Here is a 21,276-nt window from a genome sequence, read left to right on the forward strand (position 1 = left end):
TCGTGGGTGGGGCCAGCGGGGGAAACACTACTTAGCAAATTCAGTGGGCCACAAAACGCGGGAACAAACCCGGAAGCTAGAAACTTTTTTTGGCGTATGCGCCAGCCAAGCAATTCTTATAGAACTGAATGGGCGCCATTTTTTGTCTGGTATCATGCTCTTATAATACATTCATGGATAGACCTACTTGAAATATTCAGCCATGACAGAGACAGCAACTTGCAACTTCGCAAGGTTTCTGAATGAGACTTCTCCTTGAGCGAGACTTGGTTAGACATACACAAAGCACTTTTAGTGGACGTAAATTGATGGACGCTACTGCCCCAAAGGATTACATCGCAGCCGTTTCGCAACTGCCAGCTAAAATGCTCTCGCTCAATACTGGACCAATTTTAAAAATTGCTGTCCCCATTAGCCACTTCACTGAAACATGGGAAAATAGGGTCCAAGTTGAAAAATACTTGAGTTTCCCTTTATGATACAAAGTGCAATCAAAGTTTTTTTTTAAAACTTCCACTTCTTCTTTCACATATTCTTACATGATTATGATCCTCAGCATAATGCACCTGCTTCACATTAAGACGTTTTGTAAGCTGTCTGCCTCACATTGTGAACCACAGTAATGTGAATAGCCCACCACAACATTGGGACTGGTTTGCATTAGTCAGGCTTTTACATTAATATATACAGTCCCCCTACAATTATACATTTTAAAGAGGCAGATATGAAAGCACCTCGTGTGCCTGTCGATAATTGTTGCCCCCCTCACGTCATCACGTCTGAAGTTCACCTTCAGGACATCGACGTAATGCGCATTCCAGTTAACAAAACAGACGGCCGTAGTGCATTTTCCACTTACCTTCGACGCTAAAATAAGAGATGTTCAAAACTCAAAACTCGAAGGTCCGAGCTGGAAACTTAAACAGTTTGTTTTTTAACAAAGTCGTTGACCAGGAAGCATTTTGTAGCCGATGTCTGGATGAGTTTGTACCCCTCCTCTCTCTCACATCTGGTCCCCAAACTGCGTGAGTACCTCCCATTCACGCAGCTCCAGCTGCACTCTGCGCACCCACTTCTTCTCTTCTTCATTTCTTCTGAGTCACGGGATTCCCTGCTGGTTCTCAATGAATTATCATTTGTATCTTTAAAGCCTCAGTTAAACGCTATAAATGGCTGAAACTAATCCTCATTAGAGACCGCCTGTTTCCAGGTGTCATAATTACTGACGTTCAGGGCGAGCACATCTCGTTCACACAGGGTTAACAGGGTTAAAAGACGTCAAGGTTAATAAAAATTGCACGAGAAGCAATCAAGACATAAAATATCATGCTGCATTTTCTAATATGTATTAGTAATAGCAACAGATAGACTATAGGATACAGATGGTATTAATGCAAGAGTTCCTGCTAGAAAAATTATGTTGCAATTGCATAATTCAGAGGAATCATTCAGCACTTCATCCTGCACATGTGCCCATTCATCATAAATAATTTATATTAGATGGATGTAGCCCAAAGAATATATATGAAGATATTGCATTAACGCATTAAACTAAGTGGGTTTAGTGTTAAGTAACACAATGATCATAATCATTAAATCAGAGAAAAACACACTTAAAATGCATTTCAGAAAGAAAGGTATGGAAAGAAGTAGCTACACAAATAATTAGTTTTGGCTCAGTTGTTTCAGAATATGTTAGTGGATATAAATATTTGGGTTTCTTTCTTCAGGAATTTATGACTTATGAGGTTGGAATTGGGTCCTTTGTTGACTCTGCTGGGAAAGCTTTGGGATCAGTTATTAACACAGTGAAAGTATATAATGATCTTGGCTATTCTACATATACCCAACTTTATGATACATGTGTCTCCCTCATACTGAACTATGCAGCGGGGGTGTCGGACTTAAAGGAATCTACAACTGTAAACACCATACAGAATAGAGCTATAAGATGTTTTCTGGGGGTTCATAAATTTGCTCTGATTCCAGCAATTCAGAGAGACATGAGCCACAGGGTCTGCACAATGAAAATGCAAAATGATCCGTCTGTAGAAGCATCTAATTAAAATGACAGAGGTTAGAATAAATAAGAAAGTATTTATGTGGAGCAATTCACAGTTCTCCACGGGCAAAGGAGCTTTACTCAATTTCTGAGGAGGTGGATATGCTGTATATCTACAGGAATATTCTGTGTTGTAATGTTAACCCCATCAAAAATAAGCTTTCACTGAAATTTGAAGAAAAATGATTTGAATGTTCTTTCAAAGCCAAAATTAAGGACATATGTGCATATTATAAAAAAATTTGGTCCTTAATTATATGTTACATCTCATTTATCTAGACGCCAAAGATCTTTGGTTGCTCAGTTGAGAGCTGGTATTCTTCTTCTGGCCATTGAGGTTGGTTGATTCAAAAATATTCCAGAGGAAAACAGACTGGGTGAGCTGTGATTCTGGCGAAGCGGAAAGTGAGTCCCATTTTCTTTTATACTGTACAAGTTATGATGACTTAAGGGAGTTACTGTACCATGAAATCACTCGAACAAACCCTGAAATAGTCTGGTGTTCAGATGAGCAAAAACTGGAATGGCTGTTTAATTGTGATGTGTTTAAGTTTGCTAACTTTATCTCAAAAGCCTGGGAAAGAAGGCAAAATAGATTGTTTATTTAGTATTTATTTGGATTTTTCAGTAACACATAGTTAACTTCTATCAGTGATTTAGGAGTTCTGCCCTAGTCAGTGATGGTCTGAAGATCTGAAGGTGAAAGATGCTTTAGTTGTTTCTTTATTTTCTTTTTCTGATTGACTATATGCTGTAGTCTGATCCTGGCTTGTTTGAATTTATTTTGTCTTGTTGGTTATTTTACTTTGCTGAAGTATACTGTCATTTTGAAATACTTAATACACTACTCCACTATATTTAGATTTGTGCACTTCTACCACTTGTAATAACAACCTAAGAACTAACACATTTAGTTTTCTGAACTTTTTATTCATGTGTTTCTGTTTTTGGTTTTCTGTTACTCTGCACTGCATCAACCTTTTAGTCAAATGAACAAAATCAGTCTCAGGTTGCCTAATTTCAAAAAAGTTTAAAGAAATAAAATATAAACTGGTAAAATATAAACTCAACTGTGAAGTAGTCTTGGGATAATAAAAGTAGGAAGGAAATTTCTATTTATTATACATTATATTGAAACATCAAAAGATACCTGTAGTTTTCAGATCAGTGGATTCATCTTCCATCCTGGTTCCTTCTTTATTACCCTCCTTTAGTATATTATTTGTACAGTTGATATTTATATCTACTGCTGTAAAAAAAACAGTAAATATATGCACATATATGTATCTAAAACAAAAACCCATTACTAGTGCTGTGGGAAGGAGAACTTAACAAAGAGAGTAATACATAAAATCAAAGCAAAACAAAAAAAAAAGAACAGATAATTAAGAATGATCTTTTTACTGTAGCAGCTTGTCATCTTTTGAGTGACCAAAAGGGCAGATAAATTACTGACTATAGCAACAGTTTGTGGACCTTTAGCATCCATCCGTGCCATTTTACGATGCATTTAACAACAGCCATGGTGCTAAAGCTTCCCCTGACTCTGGTTCAAGACTTGCTGCCATCTAATTTAAGAATACAGCCACACATACAGTACCAGTCAAAAGTTTGGACGCACCTTCCCATGCACTTGAATGAGAAAGTGCATCCAAACTTTTGACCGATACTGTACATCCCGATGAATACTCTTTGTTTTCATGCAACAGGAAATACAAAGGACTGACGCATGCCTTGCTTGTGACCTTTTGAGATATTCAGCAAGTGAGATATATCTAAAAAGCGTATGTGCTGTAAACTGTGACACTGCTGCTCTGGTGTAATCTGACTGTAGGCGTGAAACAGATAAATTCAGGCTGTGGGGAGCTGTGTGTCCCAAAGATTAACAATTGCAGATTTATGATCCTGGAAACACATTGTGTTTGGACAGTTTTGGTCCAACAAATCCTGAGATAACTCGTCCAGCCTTGTAAAAATCTTGATCAGGGGGAAAGTCCACAGGCGAATGAGCAGAGGTTGGTACTTGCATGTTGCAGCAGATGCCAGCTCAGCTGCCGTCACTGCAGAATAACACAGAGCTGCTGAAAGAAGGAAGGGAAAGATACACCGTTTGGTCTCTGTCCATCACTCCACTCCTCCTCCTCTAACATGCATTCTGCTTCCAAACAATCTCATCTCTCCATCTATCATTCATTTCTGTTTTCAGCAGGTTATCTTAGAGACAGCCTGAGAGGGCCTGTCGCTACGGTAACCACTCCAGCTCCTGGATGGAGCCCAGGGTTGTAAAAGTGAAGAGCAAAAAGCTGTTATGATGTTATGTTCCCGTCCAAGTTCAAGATTTAATGGTAGGGTCGCTGGAGGAGGAGTGGTGTGGGGGAGGGGAGTGTCTCAAGTCAACATTTGAACTAAAGCTGCGTCAGGATTTGTTTGAAAGGGAAAGACCCACCCGTCTATCCCATGAAACTTTAGAGCAGCTTAATGTATATGTTTTAAGGGGAGTAAATGGACTTTAACACAGCTTCCAAAACGAGAAAGAGGAAAACACAAGTTGAGCAGCAGAAGAGGAATACGTAGGAGAGGCAGTGAGGGGGAATGGACGAGATGAAGAGGCAGTGTAACGAGGTCAGAGACAGCAACAGACTGAAAGGAAACAAGAGGAAGCAGCCAAGACCGTGGATGTTGTTTTATCAAGTTCACTTTGTCGCCTGGTTATTTCCCCTACTCCAAAATACACTATTACATCATGCTGAGCATGGGAAACTTCCCCAAACCAACACACAGCCACAAGAGTGTCTCACTTATCTCTTTTCTTGCTGACTGCAAAGATATTTATGATTAGCGGAGAATCACTCCAACACAACACAACAACACATTCTCTCTGTCTTTACTGAAAGAAAAACATAACTATGCAGTGGGCACAAAGTGGATTTGAATAAATTACAGTTCAGGAACTGTTAGGATGAGGCTGATGTATTAATTACAGTCTTTTGACAAAAACCTTGTTGAGACTAAGTAAAAGCTTACTTTTTCTTTTTGTCAAGACTGCTGACAATACAGTAGCCTAATCCTATGGTTATTGAAGTTGACATGATACATATTTGCTTCAAACATAGTAAATAAATGAGCTCAACTTTAAACAAGACCTCAAAACCAAACTATCATTTCTCTTTCTCCTCAATTGTCTACTTCCAGTGGATAAAAGCTTGAAAAACTTTGAAGCTATTTTGATGACCAGTGTTGATGGAAATAAACAAAAAATACAGAAACAAACCAAAATAAAAACACTTTTATGGCAACCACAAACATGTTTTATTCACATGAATGTATCTTTCACAGAGACAAAACAGGGGAAATAAACAACAACGGTTTCCCTGGTATTCTACAAGTAACTTGTATTGTCTACCACTGGCACCATCTCTTCTATTACGTGGTCTTCTACCTCCAAAATTGAAGCTCCCCAAAAATTTCGTCATGTCACAATTAGATAAATCAAACAAACAAACAAAGCTGTGCGGCTAAAGCAATATGAAAACAAGCTGAAGAATGTGAAGAAAGGCAGGGCTCACAGCCGGGAGACACGGTACGGATTGAATCATGGAGAGTGACAGGAAACCAAATTAAACACAACCAAGAGTAGCTGTCCTCAGCTAAATCTACTTTCCACTGCAGTCCACCATGACCAGAATGATGACGAGAAAAGGAGCACAGCACTGGTTGTTTGAGGTGGGATTCAGGGGTTTTACAAACCCTCACGGGGGTTTCGAGGTCAACCAAGTGGCTTAACTCCAAATAACTCTGCTATTTTCCAAAGTTGATGTAAACAAGTGTGTATGCTGATGAAGTGGCAGGGTGATGGTCTGCGTAAGCGGCATCCTCCCTGGATAGACAATAATCCCACTGTGTATTCTGTGGTGGACCAGGTCATTCTGGTGATGAAAACACCAGAAAGACCACAGTTGAATTTGAAGTATCATGGTCTTTTCAAGTTCTCTGTGAACATTTCCACATTGTGACATCTGTTTGACAATGAATTGAGCAGTTTGCAGAGGAAAAAAAAACAACAAAAAACAAAGAAAAATTCCTCTTCCCTCTGTTTCATCAGTGACCTTCAGTATTTGTTTAAAAAAAGGCTTTCCGACTTGAGCGTTTGTCAGACTGGATGCATTTGTTGACCTCTGATGTTTCACTGTGTCTCGTCTGGCCGTGCTGGAGGGCAGAGTTCTGGGCTGCGCTGAACCAGACGTTGCTCTCAGGTAGCCACAGAGGTGACAATCTGGACCACCTCGCCGTTCTCTCCCTGGATTGCTCCCTGGATGGCCTCTTTCACCTCCATGTCTGCCTGCAGGGCTGGAGCCAGCTCAGCAGCCTGGGACACATGAAAGAGGAGAGGCAAAGGGTGACGAATGGGGAAACACATGAAACATACACAAATTATGTAGCATCCTGCTTGAGCTAATCAGTCTAATTCTGAAAATGCTGGAACGGAGGGGGAAGTATTTCCTGTGTATGAATGAACACAGACCAAACCCCTGCCCCTGTGTCATTGTGGGAGACAATCACAGTGAATGGAACAAAGAAAGGAGCAGAGGAATGACGAAAGATTATAGAAGAGATATATCAGAGAGAAGAAAGAGGGAGGCAGCTGGTGAAAGGAATGAGAAAAGAAGCAGAGTGACAGGCGGAGAGAGACTTGACAAGAGATGAGCTATTTGTATTTTAATGCTCTCTGTCTCTATGGTTGATGTCTGACAGAGCGAGGTATTGTGTGGGTAAAAACCCCTTAAAAAGATGAGAGGTTCATGACTCAGTCCTTGATGATGACCATGAAGAGTGACTCACTCCTTCCTCGAATGCACGCCAAAGGTTCCCTCAAACACACCTGCAGTATTTAATCCTCCCTCCAGCCCAGCATGCTGTCACTAGACAACAGTATTGACTGGAGCACAGCTGCACAACAGCAGCACAACACAATGCAAAAACACATGAGGCTGACACAATGTAACCACTGACGGTACAGAGGCCAAGTAAAACTCATATGTATCCATGTTTTTCATTGAGTATTTGAAACTCTGGCCATGTTGGACTGTCATAGCAGTGGCCTTGTACTCCATTTGGGGAAATGAATGGATAATGGATCCATTGCTTTGAGTTGTATGTTGCAGAGACAGCCCTGACATTACTTTAAGGAATGTTGTTGGTGCTTTGGTAGAGGCTAAACATTTCACGACACACGTCACCAACTTGAAGAAATGGCCCTTGCTATGCACAGATAGCATTGCGCGTTGCCCACTACAGTACTTCATCTTGTTGGTGTAATGGAAACTATTATATAAAGAGAGAGGAAAAATGCAGAGATAAATAAATACAAAAGCCTAAGTAATTTTTCAAGAACTTGTATAAATGCTACCATATGCCTGGAAGCAGATGAGAGCAGTTCTCTCGATTCAACGCTTTTCAGAAACGGGGGGAAAAAGAACAGCACTAACCTTCCTCTGAACTTTGAACTGAGAGGCAGCAATGTTTACACTCGAGGACATCAAAACCCAACTGTGATAATAACACTCTGTACCAGGCAGGCCAAGCCACATATCTGTGCTCCCATATTGGCCACTGGGCTCAATGAATATTTGCAATATTTACAGTAGAAGTGGCCTGTTGCACGAAAGCAGTTTGCAAGCATTGCTTACACGCACATTGAAAACCGCGCCACTGCCCCGTTTCACAAATGCTGATATCTTGCAAATTGCAGATATATTTGTGAGTCCTCTCACATGTTCATGCTTGGGTCACAAGTATGGTGTCTCTTTTGATTAGTTAAAGTGTCAAAATTAACTTGAGAGAAAATTATCTCATTTTACAAATGGCAGCTTGCCGTTGCTAATTTGGTGAAATTGGCCCCAGTTTCAGTTTTTATTTACAGTTATTGGGACTGAAGTCTAATGAAAATCTGCTTTCTACATGGATAATATAAGCCCCTTTTATACAGAGATCCTGCAATATTGCCATTAAGAAGACCTGTCATTATGCTGGTTTAGCTTTTTTACACTGAACCAAACAATGCCAGCATAATGTCGCCCCCATGTGTGATTTCTAGGGCTGTAGTCAACCAAGGAAAATCTTGGTCGACTGAAATCGCACATAATCTTCAACTAATCAACTAATTTCCACCACTTGGGGAAACAACAGACTTGACTTTCTAGCATTTATTAACTGACACACTGTAGTCTGTACTGTATATTTACTGCCAAACTGACATCTTACTGCTAACCTTTTCCTCTGCTCCGCTCGCATCCACCTTCACGTTCCTGCCGCTCGCTCTTTCCCACTCTCTATGCAAACATACTAAGCACTGCCCTATTCCTACCAATAGTTTCCTAGGCAATGACACAGAGGTTGACTCACATTTCAGAACAGTGCTGCACAGAGTCTCCCAAACGCTATTAATATCCGAATGAATGGATATTCGGCGTTCATTTTGGCCTGGCGGGGGTTCTCGTTGTTATAATTACAGGAGAAACACTGATTCAGTAAATGGTCAGTGCGTTCAGTAAACGCTCAGTAAACGTTGAGTACAGCTAGACCCAGCAGTCTCCATTAGGTTGGGCAAGTTCAAAGTCATGAAAACAATGGGGGTGTTTTGAATACACCTTCGTTTTCACAAGTAATTTGTTAGTCTGTCCCTCCCGCCTCAGGAAATGATGGATTAATCCTGGAAAGCTATTGATGTAGCACTTCTCTCCTTATGAAAGTAACACAGAGATTATTCGATGAGAATTTAGTTGGACGAGAACATATCGACCAACTAATTGACCAGTCAATCAGGAGACTACAGCCCTAGTGATTTCAGATAGCATGCTGGCGTTCTGGAATCAGCATCTAGTGTGTGTTGTCCCGCCATGCCAGCTTTCCCTTTTACACAGACGTCAGTCAAGCAACGTGACTACCTCTGCTGCCGGCTTTATGGAGGAACAACAATGCCCTCCCATTCAGTGTTGGTACCTTTTATAGAAAGGTATGAAAAAAGAACAGTGAGGCAGAAAAACAGTGCAACGTTCCCGCCTTGAACAGGTTGTGTAAAAGGGGCTATAGTTTGATCAAAAGACGCAATATTGTGTCTTTTGTGTAACAAGTGGTTTCATTCTGCCCGTCATCATGTCCTTACTGAACCCAAGCTCCACTGAAAAGCAAGCTCATGATTGATCCGATGTTAACTTTGTTTCATTTCTGTCAAGATCTGTGTACAATCAAACATTAGGAAAAATGGGCTCTTTTAAGACCTAAAAATCCATTCAAACGAATCAGTTGAGTAAATAAACAGTTTGATTGCTTGCTGTGCCAAGCAACATGGAGCACAGATCTTGGAATACAGTACATGGAGTGGCAATCATTGTGCATGCTCATAAATACACAAATAAATAGTGGTTCAGGGTCTATCAGTTTGTGTATGATCCACACTCCAAAGAATTAATCAATATAGGATGCCTTAACTGTCTCCATGCTCTTAGGGGCAAGGAACCAATTGCCTAGACAACAGACAACAAACGGACAACAAGATAAGGTCTTTAAGTCCTAACTAGGAAATCCTAAAACCTGATGTGTGGCTGATCAGCACATTTGCTCTCTGCATGTCTTGTAGGGAGGCAGATATGATCAGTCACACTACAAAGTCTGCAAGGAGATCCCTATCAGGACAGGACTCGTATTCCACACAACCATAAATCATTTGAAGTCCTCTCTGTTTATACTATAATAACACAACAAAGACTTTACTCACATCAGGACTAGAGGGTACACATTTTAGCACGTGACTTGAGGGAAAGAAGCAGTAAGGAGAAAATGTGATATTCAACATGTTTGGGGAAAACAAAAGCATAGGGAACAATGGAAAGTGCTGTTCTTTTATATTCCTAGCAGAGTTACACTGACCACTTCAAAAACCACTGTGCTGTGTTCCTGTGCACAGTCCTGATTCCACATGTGGTTGTTGCTCAACAAGCTCAATCATCAAGGGATTTTAGGCATATCTACTAATTACTACTTTTCCCCTTGTAACACTCTATCCTTGCATTTTACTATCTTAAATTACTGTTTGTCCAAACACCTGTCACAATGACTGAGAGCGAAATGCATTTTATTCAAGCTAAATTATGACAACAGGGAAAAATGAGACACATTGTACCTGTAAGTAGTTTAGTCTAAATTGCAGAAATTGCACTCAAATTTCCATTTTAACATCACAGTAATTATGAATGAAATATTACAGGATACAGTCAGCCTCATTATGAAGTCGATCAAACCATTACACTATAAAAGAGGGCAGGTGTCAGCCCCAACAAGCAGAAACATTGGCTGCTCGTCAGCACCTAATTTCTCAAAAGAAATAAGAAAAGAACAACTTTCCAGTATAAGAACAAAGACATGAAAGATCTAACTATAAAGCAAGGAATCTCTGTCTGTCTTTCAGCCTGTCTGTGTGTATGTTTGTCCTTTGCATACCTTGAGAACCATTCATCAGAACTACTCCACACTTGGCAGGTGTATTGCTGTGTACTCAAGGAAGTGCAGTGTCAAGTGTGAAGTTGTTTGGATGAACAGTTCTCAAGAAATATAAAAAAATATCTCATACACAACACTGATTGGCTTCCTCTTCTGCCCGTGGAGTTAACGAGCGGAAATACGGACGACACCACTCTGCCATTGCAACCCACACTGTGGTCAGAGGCGGGATTACATCCATAGTGATAATGGAAAAAAAAGGCAGTTTCCAGATATTCTGCATGTGAGGTGTTTAGGCAACATGAGTAAATTACAGCTTCTACTGATAGCCTGCATGTGAGGCATTTAGGGAGCATCAGTGAATTGTAGTGTCTACCACTAGTCTGCATGAGAGGCGTTTAAGGGACGGGCACTGTTCTCTCTAGATATTGAGAAATCGGCCTGTTCCGAACAGGCACGTTTCGAATGGGCACTGCATTACTTCTTAAAATTGGTAAATACTGTATTTACCAGAAAAGATGCGAACAATTTGGGGTTGTTCTTTTTACAGATACAGATCTGGTTTGGCCTCTCCTTTAAATGATGATGTGTGTTTGTTTTCACTTTATCAGCAATTCTATGTCATTATATATGATTTATGAAACTGGATGAATGAACTGTAAAATTTAATTTTTTACCAGAGCCACTACTCTAATTTACCAGAACCACTGCTCCAATTGGATGGCTGTATAGCGCTGAGAATTGGCGGATAGGCAATATGAGGTCACTTGCTGTCTAAGTGTTTCCAACACTTGGATGAGTATGATATTCTCCTGGTTGAGTCATCAGTACAAACAATTAGCAATTGAAAAAATATGGTTCCAGCTGCAGGGAACGCTACGCTTAAAAAAATAAATTAAAAAAAGATCACTTACCATAGAATTCAGTAACCTTTTTGTCCGCAATGAAAACACATTTTGAACATGTTGCAAATGTGCTTTTGAGGCTCTGGCTGGCACTGTATCTGGGTACTGTATATTTACTTTCATTTGACAAACCAAACTAACAAAAAGTGAAGCAAAACAAAGCAGAAAAATTTAAAACCTACTAGCTCGAGGACTGAAAGTTAAGCTAAAAGTCAACTTTAAGATGGAAATTCACATGCAGGAAGAGATACTTCCATCATCAACTGCCCTTCCAAGTTTTCCACTTGATCTGCTGATTTCACATATGTGGGTTTTTGTTGTTGTTGTTGTTGTTGTTGTTGTTTTTGAAGTGAAATCTCAATTGCACATATAACGATGAGATTTTCCTGAGGAAGCTAAACCACTAACTGTACCTTTCAGATTATAGCTGTTACTTCAACACCTCACAGTGCTAAAATCCTGGGATTTGCAAGTTCTGGCTAAGCACAGTACAAATTAATGGCAGCACTAAGGGACTGATTAGTAATCTATATACTTCAGCATGAGGAGGGGAACTGTTGTTTATTACGGACTGTTTAAAAAACAAACACATGTGAGTTATGACTAATTTAGGTTAACACTGGGGTCTGTTTTACTTCAAACAAACGACAGTTGCACACTCCAGCACTTGGACTGATACCCAGTTACAAACAATCTGTGTCTGTGTACACGTGTACAACAGCCTGGAAGAGTTTGTGTTTAGGGTGTGTCTCATACCTGTACAGCAGCTGTGTGATCTGCAACAGGGGCTAGTTGGACATACTGTACTTGGATATCAGGGGGGAGAGGAGAGCCCTCTACTGCTGTAGCCCCCCCATCAGCTGACGCCACCGCTATCAGCTGAGCTCCACGCAGCACCTAGGACAGACAGGGAGGGAGAGGACAGAGAAGCATTGTCAACCATCACTCAAATTTTCAGTCCGTTTTCAACATTATCATCAGTTATCAATCTGCTTACATTTCCACATACTGCAAAAGTGTAATAGATCTGAATAAACTCCCCCTCATCGGCTTTATCCAGCTGAGTTTTAACAGCAACAATCTGGCCACCATTGTAATGATCTATAGTACACACCAGTGGAAATAAGAGCCAAATAAAAACAAACAGCAGAAAGCCTCATTTATGTCTTATCTGATGTGTTTATGTTCTTTTATTGATTACAGCCATCAATGTGTACAAGCATGGTGTCACACAAACACACCAAGTAAGTTTGTGGCATGGAGAGAGTCAAGCGGTGGTATCTGAATGACGTAAATAAACAATTCAGCCAGGCTGTTCTCACTCCGTCTCATCCCGCCCCCTGTTTATACATCGAGTTGGAGAGGAACTTTATAGTCGATTCAATTCAATTATATTTTTACAAGTTTTCCTAGGCTCCATAACATGATATGCTAGTTAGCTTTTGTTTTTTTCGGGGGGGGGGTTCCTTCCATTAAAGTCAAATTTAGACAAAGAAATAAAAGTCACAGGCGGAGAATGGAGAGTGAGACTTTGCAGGGGGATCCTAATCTCCCGCTGCGATGGAGGTCCGCCAGGCGACATCAGAGCTCTGTGGTTTCGATGCACTAATTACAGAATAGTGCAGCTGGAGTGTTGTTGGGTATTCCTATAGTTTGTTGAGACTATTTCTGTAGATAGACTGTAACCACAAACACACAGAGCATTGGCAGTGTGTGTGTATACACTTGTACAAGGTCACACACACGCGCACACGCATGCACACACACAGATGGTCTGGGATTAGCAGAGCACTGCTGTTAATTTAGATAGCAAAACTCCCATGTGACAACTGACATACAAATTAAGATACAATCATGCTGTCAACACAAACACACAAAAAGATGAATGGAGGGAAACATTCACTCAGCTTTGTGCTTGTGCATGCTCAACCTCGGAGAGAGGTCAGAGACCACACTAGTACCCTCCACTGTGGCCAAGGGCTTTCCAACTATAAGTTTCTCATGGGGGGGGGGGGTGTTACTGGTTTGAAAGAAAAGGCATTCCTACATGAAATGACAGCATGGTCTAATTTATTTTCTTTCCCAGTTTCAACGCCTTGTACTGGCACACAGGCGTCTTCCAGTGTCTCCAGTCTGGCAGGTTTCATATGTATGTAGTCTTTGTGTGCTCTCTCTGTGATGTTATGTGAGGTCTCCATCTTAGTCTCCTTCCAGCTGCAATTGGTGCTGGGACTGGCTGGGACATGCTAAACAGACATTAAAATTTTAAGGGAGAATATGCAAGCCTGCAGAAAAACCCAAACCTCACAAACCTCAATTACAGATGATGTTTGTTGCCCCCTAACCCTTCCAATTCCAGAGTCCCACACTGCCTCCCAACCCCCAGTCCAACCTTTGCTTTGAAGTTCGGAGTTCTTGACGGACTCCAAAGGTTCAGTTAACCCCCCCGGTACCCACCAGCTCGCTTCGTCATCTGAGAGACTTTGCCAGTTTTACCACAAAATCTGTCGCCTCATCACCATAATGCACCAGGCCCAAGCAGCCCGATGGAAGCTATTAGTGTAAGATGTCTGCCTGACTCACCCGATCAGACAACCAGGAGGCTTCAAGCACACACATGAATCAAGGCTGGGTGAGTTAAACGCTTAATATAGACTGTTAGAGCTGGTTCAAATGAATCAGTGTTTAATGACCCATAAAACATTCCTAATCGATTGAAGAATTGGTCTGGAGAGTTGGTTTAAACAGCAATCAGAGAGTTAAAGGAGTAGTCTGAAATTTTTGGTGTGCTTTTTTTTCCTTTCTTGCTGAGTCAGATGAGAAGATTGATACCATTCCCATGTCTGTAGACTAATTATGAAGTTGGAGACGTTAGCTTAGCTTAGCATAAAGACTGAAAGCAGGGAGATACAACCGAGTCTGTCCAGAGGTAAAACATATCTGCCTACCAGTAACTCTATAGAGAGCCAAAATCAAGACGTCACTCTAAACTAGCCTCTTTTTCACTAGCTTCCGTGACTCAATGCAATCTCTCATTCTGTGTTTCTTTCATCTGTCTTTCTGAAAAAACAAATTGCGTTCCTGGGCTTTACTTTCCATATTCTAAGACAACTTGGCATCCACTACAACACTTGCTATCAGAAGTTGAACAACGATTACTTTTTGAGCACAGAAAAACTACAGACCCCATAAAAATCTACAAGCACAGCAGCCAGGTATTTACGTCATCATAACTTGGTTTCATCATTATCCATAAAACTCCCTAAGTTTCTTCTAAAGTCATTTTTTCAACTTTCAAACCCTTACGGTGTTTGCTCCTCTCTGTCCTGCTGTTATTACAGCCATGTCTAGCTGGCCACAACCCCTTGACTCACTCTTGGACGTGCCTCCTCTGATGAGCCCTCACATTTGGCCCATGAACATCTACAGCATATGGGAAGTGGTGTTCGTTAAAGGCCGCTAAAAATAGATACTGAACAAACAACAATATTAGATTGTTTTTCACAAAGTTACTGCCCTTATCTAAACATATGAAGCAAGCCACATGTTGAGAAAGTCTCTGTTCCAAGGCTGGAAATTTAGTTATTAGCGTAGTTACAAATGTGATTGTGGTTTAGAATGAGGTTTTCTTACTTCTGGAACAGAACCCGGAAGTTACGATTTCATTACTGCTCTTTATAGCTCACTAATTAACACTTTAACTTTGGAAAGAGCCAGGCTAGCTGCTTCCAGTCTCTATGCTTGACTAAGCTAAGCTAAGCAAACGTTTCCTGGTTCCAACTCAATATTTACCCTACAGACATGAGAGTCGTATAGATCTTCTTATCAATTTCTTGGGGGAAATTTCCCAAATTGCCCAACTATTCCTTTAAAGTGCACATGCATAATTGAAGTAGGCATTGTCCCACAGAGACAAACAATCCATCAATGATGATCCATCAAGTGTTTCTTCATGGTAAACACCCATAGAAATGCATAGTTATTGCCACATCTCATCACACTGTTCTCTCGTTAGGAATCATGTGTTGCTTCTGCCAAGTGCTCATCTGTCTGCAATAGTGCGATGCACGTGTGTGTAAAGTATATAAACTCAAATGTGATGATGTGTCTGTACTGTCTAACTGGTGTATGTAAATGTACAATTAACGGGTTCAAGTGATGCTATGCTTGACACTTGAGATCGTAAACACTTGTCTCACTCAATTAGATTCTCAACCTCCATTTGAGAACAGTTTGCATTCTCAGCTGTGTGGAGCAGCACACAGAGGCTCACAAAAGCATTTACAGAGTTGGAACGGTGTGTGAGATCCCTGCAGCGGTTACACAGGAACTGCTCTGGTCCACATCCTGTCCCACGGCTCACTTTGTCAGAACAACTCGTCTCTGCTGTTTGGGTGCAATACAGTCATGCTTGGCTTCAAAGTATGAGTCGGTCGAAAACAAACAAACGCTCAAGAAATGTACATTCACTTCAAAGAAGTTGCTCAGAAAGTGTAACCAGAGAATACATTTCAGACTTGTAGCATAATATTTATTTCCTTGTAGCATAAATTATTGATATGCTATCTATGATTACCTCGAGGTTGGAAGTTCACATACAGTAAAACACTATTGAGAACTATTAAGCAATTCTGTGAGTACTGATGATAATTACGTCTCATTTGGCTAAAAGGACATAATCATAACCATTAAGCTTGTTGGCAATGATGCAAAAACAAAAATAATTACAAAATTATATCAAGGAAAGGTTTTATGAGGTAGAAAAGTATTCTGCCTGCAGATTATGTTGAATCAGCAACAATCACGAAACATTATCCACAAGGTGAGAAATATTTGAGGTGGCTTTCTTGGAGCAGACAAATCCCCTCACACCGGGAGAAGTTTGCAGTCTTGATTACTTAACCGCATCAGTTTTCAACTAAGAGCTGAGATGACTTGCTTAAAATATAGCCTAATAAAATAGATTTGACATAGTGGGATCAATTTGTCATAAACAGGGGCCATCAGCAGATCTTAAGTGCATTAGTTACTGTTGACCTCAATGTTTCAGGGACTGGAACCCTTAAATAATGAGAGCTGGCTGGCTGGTTGGCCACCCCCATGCTGGAAGGCCAAAGAGCAGAGCAGACAAGCAGGATTAAAGGGATATGTTACCACAGCACAGCACTGCAGAGAAGAGCACTGAAAAATCAAGATCATCTTAAATTTTCTGCAGGCTTTGCTAGCTGCTATGGCCTTGAGAAAAAAGGGGAAGAAAAAAATAAATCTTTCGCTGATGCTGCAATGCTTTCACTAATGGATCCAGGACACTAAAGAAATACAGCGATGGGAGAGGAAAGACACAAAAATGAACAACAACACCAGCTTAATGCAAAAAAAACAGTCATGACTCCAAGAATGAAAGACAATAACTAACTGGATAAACAAGACTTTTTACCCAGAGTTCATCTCAACTTGTCTGAGGATTTTAAGACGCAGTTTGTCTCCTTTTACTTCATATGAAACTAGTTAAACGAATAATGAGGGCTTTAACAAAATATGAGTTGTTCAGAAATACAACAATGCCTCTGAATTCCAGTCTCTATTCAATCCCAGATAATAGTCTCAAAATCATGCAACAATCAGAAAATTTGCAGACTGGCATCGATTCCCAGGCTCACAGGAGGTCTCAGTTAAAGTCAGCTGTGCATCGGAAGAGGCTATGAGTCACCCGCTAAGTGTGCATGTGTGTGTTTGTGTCTAAGTAGTTTTTTTGGGTTTTTTTTTAGATTTTTCTTCAACTTCACTGCAATCAAAGTAGACTGAAATCCCCCAAAACACAAGATCCTCATTTTAGAGGAAATCTATTCTCACAAGACATTTTTCTGTGCTCTAAAAACCGGACTGCAGATGTAAATTAGCTATATAGCTAACTCTGGCCCAACGGCTATGTTGTACATGGCCTCTGTTAAATGAACTAATAAACTAAAAAAAGAGTGCCACACAAATCTGGTTCCGATCATTCCCAAAGGAAAACCTCCTCTTCTCTCAGATCTGAAAAAACCCAAAAGGAAAACAGGGAAATGAAAAAAGAAACATTTGGACTTTGGAGTGGCTGGAACTTCCTCTCAGCTTCACAGCCGTCAACAACATCTGCAACTGCCAGCCCTGGACAGATGTCCAAGCAGTAACACTAGCTCCGGGTGGGTAGGTGGGGCAGGAGAGGAGGGGGTAGGGGGGATAGTCGGGGGGGTTGGGGGGGGAGGTGTACTAAAGCCTGGCTCTGACTGTGCTGTAAAGATGCCCAAAGACACAGCGGTATTCTGAGTGTTTGTTTAGTGTAGACTGGGAAAATGAGCACACTGGCCTAAGTATGTCTCACCGCAGCCATTAACTGTCTTAATTACATATGCCATTTATTTCACCTTCTAAGAAATATTCTGATTTCAGCTGGACCTCAGCTCATTATACGATTGAATGAACAACAGTGGACTTGTGATATACATATAAAAAAGTAGATTAAGAAGCCAAAGGGTATACTTATTTACAGTTGTATGTTCAGACTTTGCACAAGTGATATTACCATGCATTACAGATATATCCATTTCCTGTCTACATCTTATTCTTTGAAATACATATTTGTTATAAATCTTCATGTCTTGCAAGACCCCTGAACTTGTAACCTGGCCTACTGATTCCCATCTCCCACCCACACCCTGGCACTGTTTCTACACCCGAGCTCAACACCTGCATCTAATCAAACCCTCCCTTGCATCCTTTGCTCCGCAACTCCCACCAGCAGACTGGGAGTCAGATTCAGACAGGGCTAAGAGAGGTTTTACGACAAAACCAGTTTGACTTGAATTCAGAACTGGCAAATCAAAAGGGGACAGATGACAAAAATAACAGTCGTAATTAGGAGTCAGGACCCTAAAACGAAAAGGAAGAAAATTCCCCTGAAGGTCTCTCTGTTCCCTAGTGCAAATCCGAACTTGGCCTGCCTAATTGACAAAGGCATTTTTACAATGCCTGTAAATTTAATGATTTAAGATGATGACTTTTATCATGTTTCCAATTATCCTGTTTAATTCAATGGAGCCAGAGGAGATGATATACACAGGTTGTAAAACTCAACCAACAGAATATCACACTGCAAACAATACCCATCTTAACAAGTCAGTCTACTATTGAGTCAGTCATCTTCAAATGCACATCAATTTAAGCCAAGATATTTCTTAAACCAAATGTCATTTTACTGACACAGCTGGAGGGATACACTCTATTCTGTTTTCAGTTACTGGCATTTCTCTTCAAATATCCAAAAACAAATAAAACTGCATTGAAAACGAGATGAAACAAGTACAAATGACCTGAGACTGACCTTTTAAGCAGTACACATGAACCTCCAAACAACCTCACTTAGAAGACTCAATGTGTCCTGAACTCACCCAGCGCCTTTGACACACAGCAGCCAAGATTTCTACATTTCCACTTCAATTCTCAGATCTGCTGTGAAAGACATCTGCCCTCTTACATCACCACATAACACACTTGAGTCTTGAACTCAATGAGGCATCACATCTATCGATATAATCACACTTACTGTAGTATGTACACTTGCCAGCAGCCGCAAAAAAGGAAACAAAAACAATTCCGAGAACTCATACTGTCTTGTTTTGGTAAACAACCATTGCAACATTTTGTCTTGTCCTTTCCAATTATGTTTAATGTTTAATAGTCACATTGATGTCCAGAAGAATGGGCGGTCTGAATATATTATATTTTGTTGGTATTTTAAATTCTTTGCGTTGGTAAATTTTACAAAACCCCTTTTAGTTGCAGTGTTAGTTATGTAAGCTGTTTTGCTATGATTACCACAAAAGTACAAATTTTATGGTTCCCAAAGAATACTGCTTGTCATGCTGCTTTTTTCCCAAAAACACGTGGTGTGTGTGCAGACAAGGGCTGAACAATTTTGAAAAAAAGTCTAATTGTGATTATTTTGACTTATATTGCAATTGCGATATGATTTGCAATATTAGAGGGAATGATAATTTTCACGTTATTTTTGTCATTTTCATTGAAAAACATATTTTTGCCACATTTCACCTTTAACAAATATTGAGCCTTCTGCAATTTGACAATTGCAGTAGCCAATATTGCCATTTCAATAAGATTTCGATTAATTGTTCAGCCTTAGTACAGACAAAAAAGATCAGACTGATGAGTAATCTAGCTCTGTTAAATAAGTTATGCTTTTTCTGATTATAACTCTAATGTGTGTTACCCTGATTAAAGACAGATGTATTATCCAACCTCATTATAATCAATCTTGAATCCACTAAAACGCACTGGCTATTGCTGCATGAACTGCTTTCCCTGTCAGGATCTTGCTGGAAACTGCTGTATGATGGAGCGCTGTGGGCCTGGGATTGGTGAGGCAGGGCTGCACCAGGCCTGTGCTGACGGTGAGTCATCCTGAAATGCATCTAAAACATCTGGTCCCTCTTACTTACACAGCCCGCGACCCTGGGCTCTGCCTAAAAAGACAAAAGAAAACACCACTGGGGGTACCCTCCTCTGCCTTACAAACACCCACATTCGGCACTTAGGATTCCCCCAATCTGTAGCTCTTTATCTACAGGCCATGATGCCACAAGGACACAAAGCAGACCACTACTCCTTTGAAACAGTATCCACCACTAGGCCTCTAAATCCTTAACTGCTTACGTACATCCCACTTACACTAAACGCTGGTCATAAAACATGTTGTTTGTATCTTTTCATCTCATTTTTACCATCCCCTCGCGCTGTGAATCACAAGAATCTCAACATCCCCTTAAACACTAGAAACAACATTCTTGAGCAGAGAGAGAAAGAGTAACTCAGGCCATGGGCCAGCGGTTTGATTCCAGGACAAATCACACCCTGATTCTGTGAGGTTAACCCTACAGATTGTTCAAGCATCTGCTTTGTGTGTAGCAATGACAAATCAAAAATTCCTAGAACGCCAGATCCGTACCGAAGCTAACAGGCAACAGGCATCGAAGGAGCTGATGTCTCTGGTAGTTGTCACAGAAATGCACACTTGCAAACACAACTGTAGAAACATCAACACTTCCAGTGCAACATGAGTTCAGAGGAGTTGAGTTCAAAATACACTTAATCATCCATTTCCTCATCATCTCTCCTTTATTACCTCACCTCATTCTCTCTTCTATAGACTTCCTTCATTTTTCCTTTTTTCTTTCATCATCTCCTCTATCAACCCTCTCCCTCTCAGCACCATCAATCTAACACAATATATATTGCCTCCATTTTTCCTGGTTCTGGACCAGTTCTGTGTTTACAGGTCCTGGCAGTACCGCTGGAGGAACCAGTGCAGAGCCGGACTCCCTCTCTTCTATCGGTGACCCAGTTCCCACACTGACCATGAACAATACTCCTTGGGAGGATCCAACAGATGCACCGCAACATGTGTTGACAGGAAGGGATGGCAGAGGTTCAACAAGAGGGAGACCGGGGGTGGGGGGGGGGTTCTGTGTCCAGACTCTTGACAATCACGTCTAAAACCCCCAATGGGCAGCATTCAGGTCCATCATCGTTAAATAACACAGGCAGATGACAAGATCAGTAAATTTGGTGAAGCTTTTTAGCCGTCTCTTGAGATGTGCTGTTTTTTTTCATACTGACACAGCAGGGGTTTTGGACCGTCTGAAAGGGAGAGTCCTAAATAAACTCTGTGAGCTTACACAACAGTATTGCTCTTCTGTTGGTTTTATTGAAAATATTGTTTTTATTTTCTGAATTCACAGATTTGCAGAAATGAGTGAC

General features: G+C 40.7%; 2 protein-coding genes and 1 long non-coding RNA gene across 6 annotated transcripts in view; 1 reads left to right on the forward strand and 2 right to left on the reverse strand.

Annotated features, from left to right (window-relative positions):
• The window catches only part of LOC121897062 (zinc finger protein 469), a 198,433-nt gene extending 197,490 nt beyond the window's left edge, over positions 1-943 (reverse strand). For both annotated transcript variants that reach the window (XM_042411329.1, XM_042411328.1), the window contains exon 1: positions 860-943. The gene's annotated coding sequence lies outside the window, so the exon portion shown is untranslated. The remainder of the gene's footprint in view (positions 1-859) is intronic.
• LOC121897068 lies at positions 586-21,200 on the forward strand. The gene is made up of 4 exons (XR_006096176.1): positions 586-1,025; positions 2,342-2,467; positions 19,829-19,910; positions 20,781-21,200. It is a non-coding gene; the product is annotated as an uncharacterized LOC121897068 (long non-coding RNA).
• The window catches only part of LOC121897066 (BTG3 associated nuclear protein), a 40,781-nt gene continuing 24,435 nt past the window's right edge, over positions 4,931-21,276 (reverse strand). For all 3 annotated transcript variants that reach the window (XM_042411334.1, XM_042411335.1, XM_042411337.1), the window contains exons 12-13: positions 12,220-12,360; positions 4,931-6,428 (exon numbers count right to left, since the gene is read on the reverse strand). In XM_042411334.1, the coding sequence (XP_042267268.1) occupies positions 6,312-6,428; positions 12,220-12,360 (258 nt within the window). In that variant the 3' untranslated portion in view covers positions 4,931-6,311. The remainder of the gene's footprint in view (positions 6,429-12,219; positions 12,361-21,276) is intronic.

The sequence above is a fragment of the Thunnus maccoyii genome, chromosome 5 (assembly GCF_910596095.1).
Source record: "Thunnus maccoyii chromosome 5, fThuMac1.1, whole genome shotgun sequence".
NCBI classification, from domain to species: Eukaryota; Metazoa; Chordata; class Actinopteri; order Scombriformes; family Scombridae; genus Thunnus; species Thunnus maccoyii.